Source organism: Tetrao urogallus, assembly GCF_951394365.1.
Source record: "Tetrao urogallus genome assembly, chromosome: 5".
In the NCBI taxonomy this organism is placed as follows: domain Eukaryota; kingdom Metazoa; phylum Chordata; class Aves; order Galliformes; family Phasianidae; genus Tetrao; species Tetrao urogallus.
Window position 1 is genome coordinate 17,217,117 of NC_136818.1, and position 13,019 is coordinate 17,230,135.

Here is a 13,019-nt window from a genome sequence, read left to right on the forward strand (position 1 = left end):
TCAAAGAAAGAAATCCATAAATAAGCAGAGAAATTCATCTGAGTTTAAATACAGCAGACTACAGGAAAATAAGATTTTGTTTATTTATGTGCTTGAGATCTGCATTACCCTCATGTGCAACCACCCATTCCAGGTACCCCTGGCAGGCCTTAAAAGTTCTCTCTAACACAACTAGCAGCAAGAAACTGACCTGAGAACAATGCCCCTGGCAGCAACATAAAGAGTTTCCAGAGTACCTGGAAACTCAACATTCATCCTTTTCTTAATTTTGCAAAGCTAAGGAGGAAAAAAAGTTCCTCAAGTTTGCACTGGAGTTAACAGCCTGGCTGCTGCAGATCACCCTGGTGCAAGAGCATATGCATTAACAGTGCTCAGAGGAACTGCCAGCAACTCCTCCCCTTCTGGCCCAGCATAACTGGAACACCAGTATGGGTAGGGAGGATTTAAATTCCCCAGTGAGGCACCTCATAGCATCAAGGCATATAGTTTGTTACCACCAACAATATTTGGATAGATTTAAAGAGTAGTTCCATATAGCAAGCACCGGCAGTAGTTTAATCTTGAAATGCAAAGCATGGATACCTTTAGCAAGGCCTGCATTCAGAAAATAAAAGGGGTTCACTCTTCTGGCTCTTATCTGCTGCTGCAGTTACGGCCTGCAACAGAACTACAATGCTCAGCCGGAAGGACTGATAATTCTCTTGCTGTAGCCTCTGGATATTTCCTCTAACAATCCTAGCATTAGTCCTGTCTTGGCAGGACTGACTTTTGCTCAGCATGCTCTCAGCCATGCCCCAGTCTCACACAAACACTGAATAATGCAATCAACTGCTCAAGCTAAATCAGCTGAGAACTATAAGGCTGAGTTTCGACATATTGAAAACACTTCAATCAATGACACTTTGCTAAACCTTCTCTATGGCTTGATACACACATTAAATGAAAAGGTAGTGATCAGGAACCTCCTGAGCCACGTGTGGAGAGAACCCGATGAGCAATGTACCAGCATGCAACACCAACAGCGCACGCACTATGGGCTCCTCCAATGCCACTGCTTAAGCACCAGGCTTTGCCAATGGACAACAAAAATGCTTCAGGATAGAACATGGCTGGGAAAACACTGCTTGCAGGTACTTGGGAAACGTTTCCTTTTTTGATCAAGCACAGAATAATACGCATATAATAAGATGCAGCTACAACTGCATATGAAAGCATTAATAATTTTTGAAACACAATTCATCAGAACGTTGTTAATTGCTATTTAAGAATAGCATTATTGTATTTTCTTTTTAAGATTTTAGGAGTTTTACATATATATATTTACTACACAATGTGAATTACCTGATGCATCCTTTATGTTTGTGCAATTTATTACATCAGAGATCATAGTAGCATGTGCCAGAAATTCCTTCAAAAGCATGCAAAAAGGTAACAATTATCCTCTGAACTCCTTTCTCTGTCTTCAGAGAATAAAATGCATTAGCAACATATCCGTTTTCTGCCCCATGACAGACAACGAAAGCAAGTGTGATGGTTGCACTTTGTGCTTTCAGCTCCTGCAGCTGGCTGGTGAAGTGAGCTTTGTTCTGACTGTGCTGTCAGAGACAAAAAGAATAGTTTCTCTAATACTTTTAAGGAACAATTCTTAAAAAATAGGAGAGAAAAATGCACTGAGGAGGTCTGCTTTTGCACATGTGCAGATGCATACGGAAATGCATGCATGTAAACATCAAATACAAATCTAAAAAATGTTTTATTTGAAAGAAAATTAGGCACGTTTAGCTTCCTTGGATACTTTTGACTTGAATCAATGAACTACATTGGTTTTATTTTGTGAAAAGAATCTCAAAACCTCATGCAGAGGAATCAGAGTGTTCTGCTCTATACAAATAAAAACAGAGAAGCAGCATAGTAAGTATAATTATAATCCCCTCAGATGAGGGTCAAGGCCCCTTAGACTGGCCTCAGTGCTTGGTCTCACATCTTATGCCTGCCACAGCAGAAATCCTCTCAATTGCTCATGATTTTGTTTTGTTGTTTTTGAAGGAAAAATCATAAGCAAAGCCACACAACACAGACGGAGCTACACAAAGGCACTGTTAACTGTGGAGGTGAAGCAAGAAGATCGTGGCATAAAAAAGGCTTCATTAATTCAAAGAAAGCATAATTTACACCCTTACTATTTTATTTTATTTTATTTTTAAAATAATTGTGTGGAAAAAGACGTGTTTAACCAGCAATCGAGGTCTGGAATTCACCTTTTTTTTTTTTTTTTTTTTTTTTTTTTTTTTAATTCCATTAAGATGATGACATTGTGCCTAAACAAAATATTGCACTTGCTAAAATGTAAAAAGATGGACACCTATGAAAAAATATATAATTCCCAAGACTGAAAGTGGATATCATATTTTCCTTTGCTTAACTGACATCAAAGCATTCCTTGTGTGTGTGTGTGTATACATATATATATGTACACATATATATACACACACTTTCTGAGATTGTTTAGGATACAGAATTATTTTCCTTAGATTTGCTGATACGTGGCTCAAATTAAATCTTTGCATTATGTAAAGACCCAATCCTACACCGCACTTTCTTCTGATTCTGATAATTAACTTTACAGAAGCATATATATGAAGGTACATTTCTGAATTAAATTTAAATCACAGAGAACTGACACTTTTGCTGAATTGGTGTCTACGCTCCTTTACTGTCCAGACTCTCGCTGTTTAATACTCTCAGCTGTTTCCATGGTCTTTGGGTCACAGCCTGGAATCCAGATACTTTCATTAACTGTATTATAGTTTAGCATAACTCACACATATTTAATTCAGAACACCATTATGACCTGCTCATACTCTGTCACATCTAGGGATGGATACAATGACTAATGAGGATTCAGAATATCACAGATGATGGTTATGGTGGTTGGTGAGTATCCTTATTAACAGTCACCCCTTTTCAACATCAGCACAAAAATGGAGTATGCGCGGGACTCCACCAAACAAATCACAATGCAGCAATTATTGCCCTGGTAAACTGTACTGTTTGGTGATGTTCTTTACACAATCACTCTAGCATTCTCTGTTAATTAGCCGAAATTTTAAAGGAAACCACGTAACATCCAAATTCTAACTAACACATGAGAAGAATACATGCTACTGCTTTTAGATTACTACACGCTTACACTGTATTTTATTTACAGCTTCCAGTAGCTTTCAGATAAATTTCTCATCAGGCCTGCTTCCATGTAGCTGGAGAAGGCTAACAAACCCCTTGGTGCTCACATGACAACCTTTGTGCAAACGCATCCTTATTCTGTCATCTGCTGGCAGCGTGCTTCCCAGTCCTGTTCCCTGCCAGTCCTTACCAGTTTGCCAATTACACAAGCTGCTTCCCCGACATCAGACAAAAATTCCACAAGACTGCTGTGCGAGTGTACCCTAATTAACCATCAGCTTAATTAGACAATTTACTGTGTAATTAGCAGGCAATTAGTCAACACCTCTCAGATCTTATTGACTGCTGTGACAGCCTTTCTTACTCCACACATTCCAATACGCTCCCACGACCACGATCCCAGCACCATCCTGTACAATAGCAACCTTTGCAAAGGAAGGGAAATCATATTACATAACAAGGGAAAGGGAGGAAATCAATATATAGCCAGTTCATTTATCGAATTGACTTCCAGCCAAGACACCTTTTTTTTTTTTTTTTTTTTTTTTTTTTTTTTAAAACAGCAGCAGGTCAGCTGCCAATGAAAAATCACTCTGCTACAACATTACTTTATGTCATTTTCTTTTCTAATGTGTTTTTGTGATTTTTTTGCTTGGAAACTCTTACATTCCACTGAATTATCAAAGAGGTCAGTCAAGAAAAAACTCACTGTCAGTTTATGCATATGATAAAGAACAATGAAAACGTATTCAGAGCTGCTTTTCAAAGCTATAGCTAACATTGTAATTCACTGTCTCATAGTCCAAGTTGTGTTGGCAAAGTCAGATGAGAGCAGATTAGCTTTAATAATAAAAAGTCAAGATACAACAATAATTGTGACACTAGTGTAACTCAGTAAAAATATTTTAAGTAGTATGAAATCCTTCACACAAATCTGAAGTTGTATGCTTTTACATTACATGATGTCAAAATGTACCATTAAATGATAACATAATACATACATTAAGAGTATTAAAGATGTGTGTTCCCTTTTCTGTAGACCAAAAATTGGATTTTGCAATTATCTGTGACAACTTATAGAGTAATAATTCCAGAGTTCATGGAATGGAGACACTCGTCTCCAGCCACAATTAACTCTGCTACAGACATTCTACATGCTACAGACAAAAATCCTACACTTTCCTTCTGAAGGATGGAGTCCTGTAAAACTACAGTTGACTATGTTCTATATTTAGACAATGGCAACACCTCAACTAATGATAAGAAGCATTATTTAGTATACAGTGACATACGTATTTCCATTGATAATATGTGTTTTAATAAAGGAACTTCTCAAGTTTTAAACATAAGAGACTTCGTTCTGGTTTTATAAAAACATCATCAGGAGTAAATGCAATTATATTACTGTGAGATTCAAAAACCTGCTCTTTGTTTTCTTAACTTCTTGTGTGGACAAATGAGCATTAAACACAGCCCTACCAGTTTCATTTACCAATTGGGAAATCATGATCTGAGCTAACCTGAGGTTTAGATGATGCATGCTGCCCGCATCAATACGAGGCACTCTGGCATAAACAAAAATCACTTGAAAAATGATTAAGCTAAAACCCTGTAAACCCATGTGTGGAAATACATGCTATCTTGCAGACAGTTCCCTCATTTCAGCTTATGTCTGCAAGCGTGTTAACACAAGTTGTGTACCTAAACATACATGTTTGAAGTTAAGATTGTCCACAGAGAGTCAGTTTGGGACATTATTTCTGCAGAAGCTCAAAGGCTGTATGGGATGCTTCAACTCTCTTTTTCCTGGTGCAGATAAGTTCTCATCCGACAGACAGGCTGCCATTTACCATGTGCAGAGCTGACCAAGAAACAACTATAGCTGATGCCTGGGGGAGAAGGCATGGTGTCAGAAGTATGCCTTCCTCAACACATCTGCAGCCTATAGTATTAGTAAGCAAAGGTGGAGCCCCAAGATTTGTTTTCTGTTGTTTTCAGTAAAACAAAATACTAAAAATTGTCTGCTATAACTCTTAACTGAGACTGAAAATTACAGGTAAAAATTCTAAATTTCAGAATTACATTTGGCAATTTCTGCCCTACGCTGAAACTGTCTTTCTGACACAACATTACATGAAGTAGTGTCAAAATCATCAATAATCTGACAAGGGCATAAGAAATAGCTGAAGAATATTTTGTCTGGATAATATTTGACACAAGTATGTTATGTACCCGATTTTGCTAATCTTGTTTATTCAGGAAGTGATATTCAAAAACACTGAGTATTCAGATACAGCTATCAGGAGCTGCAGATTCTTAGCAGTTTTGAAAAAAGCATTCACGTCTGTGTTCTTTGTTTCTCTCTCTCTCCTTTGCTCAATATTTGAAAACATTTTAAGAAGGAAGTAAATAAAGTAAGGGTAACAAAGAGCAAAGCATCTTCCTCACCATAAAATTAATACTGGTTAGACTTTTAGCTACTCGTCAAAAATCCATTCTGCTTTATTGGCTAGTAGTCATGCTGTTATTAGAAAAGATGTCTCCTCTTCACTACTGGTCACTTGGCCAGATGACACATTATGCAGAGGAGGAGTGTTTCCTCCTAACTTACTTTTGATAAGTATTCCTAATAGAATGGCTTATGTAGCAAAATACTCAGTATTACAGTCTCTACCCTTTTCCAAATTTTACTAAAACTCCTTCTCAGTTGTTCTGCTTTAAGTGCAAAATGTTTCATGAAAATACTGGTTTACTACTATAGACTTCTATATACAAGTTGTCCAAATTTAATTGTCAAATTTAAACTGTGTGTTGATCCATTGCTGCTATAGTGTTTTGATCTATTGGTTCAAAAAGGAAAAAGAAATGAAACACAAAACATCTCCAAACACCGTGTAAAAAAACCAAACAGATTAATGGAAAATGCATCCCTAGACAATTACAGGTGAGGAATCTGAGCGTACCAAGAACTGGCTTCAAGAAATACAGTTAACTTTAACTTCGATGGCCAGCTCTGTGTTACAGCCTTCAGGAAGGTATGTTATTGCTGGACAATGGCTCTATGAAACTTATGAAATGAGCTCAAGATGCAGACGACAAATGTTACAGCCAAGCTCACTCTGCCCCTTGAGCATGAATGGAAGGAGAAGGGAGATGCAGAAAGCTTTTGTTTTGTTTTGTTGCTCCACTGTAGAATCCTTTCCTTCAGCATTAATGTCAATTTACTGACACACTGCTCACACCCATGTGTGACAGATCCCTCCTTGCAATCCACTGACGTGTCGTCACACTGTGCTCCACACCCTGGCTAACAAAGTTCTCCACAGAAGAGCAAACTGTGGTGCTCTGTGCAGAAGAAATATATCTTTGCCATATTTAGTGCTATGTGGTTAGACATTTGTCCAAAGGTTTTTTGTTGTGGGGTGTTTTTTGTTTTGTTTTGTTTTGTTTTTTTTTTAACTAATAAAGTCCCTTTCGTTTATAAACTAATATATTATAAATTCCTGTCACCTTCTCAGATTTATAGAATGGTTTGTTTCTTTTTGCAGCAAAGTAACACATTTTCTATATAAAAGTATTCAAGCAAAATAATAATGTTGGTGTTACAGCATCTAAAAAATAAATGCACCCAATTTCATTTCTATGGCCTCTTACCTCCTGTGTTAGATTTTGCTAGTTACATGAAGAGATTTAAATAATGTAAAAATTGGAAACAATGAAGACAATACTTTTTATTAACATTCCTTCAGAAATACAGAACAAAACAATGTATGTAAAGAATATATAAGAATATTTAGACCATTCATAATCATTTTAAAAATTGTAAAAACAAATAATTCAACCTACAGAGCTTTATATGCAAAGGAATCCTGTAAAATGTTCATTTTTCTCTTCAAATAATGCAGTTAATAAAAGTTGTCTGATGTTATTTAGTAAGAAGGCAAACAGTCCTTTTTATATTTGACATTAACAATCTGATCATTTGTCTCCCCAAAGAAAGCCCATACAGCTTTCATACAGACCACACAATGAAGAATAGTAATATTTCTGTTTACTGAGATATCAACTGGCATTTAGTTGCAAGTCAATGGTCTATCTTTGCTACAGCATACTAGACCTCAATCTGGCACCTACAAATGTCAGGTGTACAAAAAAAAAATAGGTTGGAAATCAAAAGCATGTTCTAAATTTCTAAAAAACGAAACAAAGTTCACCTAAACATATTTGCTGCAGAAATCAGTACAATATTCAGCTGTCAATCTCAAAAAACAATGAGGAAGCGGTGCTGTCAGTAGGACAGGATAATAACATTTCAAGCAGATGTTCAGGCAAGGCTCTAATTCTCACTGAACTCCCTTGGTAAGCATTTAATTTCTTTATCATATGCAAGCTAGGCAAATTGTACTTCATCAAAACTGTATTGTGAAATATTAATATTTCATATTATAGAAAAACTCCATAGAATAACCTTTGTCATATTAAGAACATCAGAATTTCAAATGTCATGGTTCTGCATTTTAATGCATCTTAAACAGCATTTTGGCTTGCCACCATAAATTATAACTAGTTTAATCTAAATTACTATGCTGTAATATCATACAAAAATATATATTTTTAAAATACAGATTCACTTCTGTGAACTACTAATGTTACGGAAAACAATATGTCATTGTTTTATGATTTTTTACCACTTTCAATTATAAAGTGAGATGCACATAGTGCAAACACACAGAGATAACTGGTTGATGGCAGAATCTGCATATTGAAATAACAGCATATAGATATGCTTATGTATCCTGTGTAAATTAATGAATTCTCTACCAGGAATGGTTTTCATTTAGAAATGGTTCTGAAAATATATTGCAAATTCTGCTTCAGTGATTGGTATAAACATATATTATGACTAGAAAGTTTTCTCTGGTATGGGTTCATTCAAACATAATCTAGTTTTAATTGTAGCTTTGTTTTTAAGATCATGCATGCAATTTGCTTCATATACAATGAAAATACATTAAAGATTAGAAATGAAGTTAGTCTGCATGTTGATTTCTGCCTGTTCTCATAATAAAGGCAACTGCTTCCACATTATTGAAAGCGACAGCATCACAAATCAATGCATGTCACAGCAGAATAAAGACAGATGTATCTGATTAATCAGAATTAAATTTTACAAGTGAAGGAAGCATCTAAAAATCAAAGCAAATATTGCTGTTATCCCATGCTTTTTCCTCTTTCTAAGCAGCCCATACAGTGCACTAGGAGAACAACAAAGCTGAGTTGAGTTGATAAAACCCAAATTCATAGATAAATTCAGAGTGGTAGTGGAAATGTCTAGAGAAAAGGCATGCACAGTTCATATAATCCCTGGCTTGTTTTGATACTGTGTTTGTACAAACTTTCTGATTAAAGATTTTAATGCAAATTTTATATACTAACCAGTATTCAATAATAAATTCTAAGTAAATAAACCAGCTCAGTACAACAATTCTACTAAAAAAACCTCCCACTCGTTGTTACTTGTTTAATTAACACAATATTTCTCATTCTGTAGGTAGTTTTGTGTTCTTCTAAAAGAGGTAATGATTGATACTCATTTCTTTGTGGACTCTACGATATGCAGCTTTTCCATTCCCCTTCAAATAGCTTGCTGACAGAATTTACAAATAATAGTTTGTAGCAGAGTTATCTGAATAAGACAGAAGCTCTGTTTGAACCAACAGAGCAATGAGTTATTGATTCTACACTGAAAGAGTGAAGACATGAGTATAGAAGAAGGAGGGTGTAAAGGAGCATTTTTATTCTGCTACCGCTTTTCTTGCCTAGTGATAGTCCATGTTAAAAGCAGCTATTCTAATTTCTGGAAGAAATCAAATGTACTTAATATTAATGGTGCTATGCATATATGATTGCTTTCATAAATAAAGTTCTGCAAATCATGAATCATGACCCCCTCCTCTTCTAAAACATATAGACACATACAGGCATAGCACCATGTAATTAATATTTATATTACAAACTGTAATATCCACCATTTTCTAAAATACTCCCTATGCTATATACCTCCCATGTACACCAAAGCTATGCAAGACAGATAATGGCTGGGAAAACTTGGGAAGTAAATTATGGTCCAGCAGATACTATTGCTCAGTTGCTCTCCAACAGTTGGCCAATATAAGAACGTACGGCCTTTCCTGGGCTTCAGGTACCCCAGCCTAGTGTTTTACAAGACTTTGATGTGCTAGGCAATGAATGAGGAAAAAGAAGTTCATGTGACATGATCCTCATGATAATCACTCCTCTCCAACTTAAAATCTTTTCTCTCTTTTCTTGGATATCCTTCTTCCGTATTTCATCCTGCCTTTCTCTCTGATTTTATTCCATCACACTGTACTTAATCCATGTATTTCAGCTGTATATGCTCTTCAGTAGTCAAATGTCATCCAAATTTACCTCGCATCAGCCACTTTTGCTAAAGTGCCAAATGACACCGGCACTCAATAGGGAAGTCATTGGTTTCCCTATCAGAGACTGAACATGGTGGTGCATTCAGCAGTCAGTCCTAGAAGAGGGAGTGTTTTGACTGCTGCTAAGCTCCCACTGTTTCACAAGCAGTTAAATCTAGCCAGGACATATTAGACAAGGAGACAACAGGGATAAAAGCAGAATCCTGATTGTACCACATACAACCAAGGCTGAAGTAGAAAAGCTTCAGCTGTCACAAGTGGTCAAGCAAGCTCCCATTCTCCCTGAAACTCTTCTTCACTTCAGGAAACCTTTGTTTCTGGCCCTTCTGCACAGTCAGCTTTTACTAGCTTGGTAGGAGAGTGAAATCAGAAATCTCTGCTTCCATAGGTACTGCAGCCCATGAGAGCATACTGTTCCCTTCTAAACAATGCATAGGATTTGTGTCTATGCAAGCAAAGCTACGTGTTTTTCGGTTGTTTGTTTTTTAAAAAAGCACATTATGCCAGCTTACATTAATCAAAAATCTATTCCAATTATTTGTTTCAGCATTAAGTCAACATAGCAGTCTTTGTGTAGTATTTGTGGTTCAAAGAATAACTGCTGTATCTCATTGTGCATTTCTTCTCATTTGAAATATTTATTTTTGTAGCATTAATTTTCATGATGCTACTGTAAACCAAGCAGTTTTATGTCTTCAGCACCTTCCAGCCAAGCATCTCAAATCATTACAAATACTAAGGCTTTACTGCTATAGGAAGACTATTGGGAAGACTACAGTGGTAGAAAAACTTGTTAGTATTTGTGTGGGACAGTGTTACTGCACACTGCAACATACAATCCAAGACATCATCTCTCTTGAAAGATCTCCATTGGAATGATACATCCAGAGCACGGCATCCAGGGGCACTGGATTTCAACCACTGATTCTGAAAGGATTCTGAGAATCTGCTATTTATTGGACTATCACCATCACTTCCTACAATTGCTTCCTTCTTTCTTTCTGAACTACTACTCAAATCTGCAACCAGACAGTATCTGTTTAGCTCTCAAAATACCCAGCAATCAATGTGTTGTCTGAGAGAACTGCAAGCATATCAGAAATAACATTGGTTAATACATAAATCTCAGGACTTGCTATAAGTTACCTTCAGCCTAGGCACTGAATAATTACAGCTGACAGTATGTTATGCACATAAGTCAGTTATAAACATACTTGAATGACATTTATGTCTGAAAAGTGTTTTAATAAGAAATCCTGTAAAATAGACTAGAATCTCCATTGCAATCTATAGGAGCACTGACTTCCTTGGAATACTTCTAGTGTGAGAAGAAGCCACTCTGACATCTTTTATAGTCTTCTCTAGTAACACAGTCCTTTGTCCTTATAATTTCCTGATGTTGGAAGGCTACCTGCTGAGGTAGCAGAGCCAAAAGCCTACTTTTTCTCTCCTGCTAAGGTCTCCATCCACCAATCCTCTTTTACATTTCATATCTGAACAAAGAATAAAAGTCTCTTCCTTCCAAATACATCTCAAAAGCTCTCTTCACTCCATGATACCCTTTGTCACTAATTGACAATGCATTACCACCATTCACACCATTACTGAGACTTTACTTTTGATATTCTTCCTCCCAACACCAGCCGAACTGTGTCTATGCCCCATCCAAAATCTCATTTCTTTCCTCTGCAATACTTTTCTCAAAATCACCTTTTTCTTTCACAGTCTAAACTTCTTGCTCAGAATCTCACTTTGCTATTTTGAATATTGTAACAGAAAACCCACTGCAAACGCAAATTGTAGATCAAACTATCCTTCACCCACTTCAGGTTAACACAAAATACTTTGTGTTAACTTTGTGTGAGGAATTTGTTTTAGGTGCCACACGGAGCCAAAGTCTTCAAGAATTTATTTTAACTCCTTCCTCTTCCACTACATCTTACTGAAGCTTTGTCTCTGAGCTACAAACCTCCAACAGAACTACTTGCCTCTCCATAGGCTTGTTTTACAGTGCCTCCATCTTCCTCATCCACTCAGCCTCAAGCTCACGCGTGCATTATTAAACTGGAATTGGAACTCAGTTTCAATGGCTTATCCTGGCAGTCCTTGGCAAAGTAGCAGCCTTTCAGGAGTTGCTTGATAAAGCTGTCATTCACTCCCTCTGAATTCTGATCTCTCACAGAAAACAATTTCTCTGCAATTTTTATGACAGTACCATTACTGTTATTAGCTCACTAATATTAAAAACATTGTTGAGTAAAAGGGAAGAATATGCATTTAATAGCAAAAACAAACAAACAAACAAACAAAAACCCAACAAGAAATAAAACAAAACAAAACCCTAAAACCAAATCACAAACAGAAATTATTTTACCTTTAACCTGCAGTGTTGGAACTTTCAAGATAATTTGACTTACATGATGCACTGTTTCCCTGCTTATCCGTACAGCCTAGATTGTGAGACTTCCAAAAGATTTAGACCTATTTCAAATATACAAAAAATTAGTTATGTGCTAAATATGACTTGAATTATATTCTTACCTTGTCCAGGGAGAATGTTTTAGTGACAGCAAAGCCCCATCCAGCTTCAAAAGCTCTTCGAATCATTGAGGAACTAGTAGCAGGAGTTGCACTGGCAATGCCAAAAGGATTTGGAAACTTCAGTCCAGCCATTAATACAGTGATGTCTACTAAATCTATGGGAGTATAGAAGAGTGGTAGTTCTGGAGTAGTAGAAACTGCAGCACCATATAAGGACTGTAAAAAGAAAAATATCACAGTAATTTTTGCTGATTCATTTTTATATAATTTACTATTAACCTTGATAAGAGTTAAAAATATTAATAATCATCATCATTCATACATAATAACTAAATTTCAATTATTCTATTTTATATTCAAGTATTGCAAATCAGCAAAATATACTAATCACTTGCATGTGGAACATGTTCTGTCCAAATAGCCTTTATGCTGAAATATTATGTCACATGAAGAACTGTAATAATGAAACAGTTATTTCATATCCTCTACTGCCTGGTTTAATCCAAAGGTTTGCTGTTTCGTTGTTTTTTTGTTTGTTTGTTTTTTTCACCATTCTGAATAGCCAGTTCTGTTCCCTACACAGTCAGTAATAGTGAGGATTAAAAAGCAAAAAAAAAAAAAAAAACCAACAAACACCAACACCAAACACGTACAGACAGGCCCTTTCTAGTGTTCTTCCCACGTGGTGACCTATGAAAACTGTGTTTTAGGAAAAGGTTCTGCATCAGAGGGTGGTGGGCATGGAACAGGCTCTTTAGAGCAGTGGTCACAGCACCAAGCTGCTGGAGTTCAAGAAGCACTGGGACAACACACTCAGACTTAGGGTTTGAA

The 13,019-nt window shown here is 36.4% G+C and overlaps 1 protein-coding gene across 1 annotated transcript in view; it reads right to left on the minus strand.

Moving 5' to 3' along the window:
* Window positions 1–13,019, minus strand: part of DPYD (dihydropyrimidine dehydrogenase) — a gene marked incomplete at both ends in the record, with an annotated part of 315,748 nt that overhangs the window by 141,588 nt on the left and 161,141 nt on the right. The window contains one exon of the mRNA XM_079535506.1: window positions 12,189–12,404. Coding sequence (XP_079391632.1) covers window positions 12,189–12,404 — 216 coding nt within the window. The remainder of the gene's footprint in view (window positions 1–12,188; window positions 12,405–13,019) is intronic.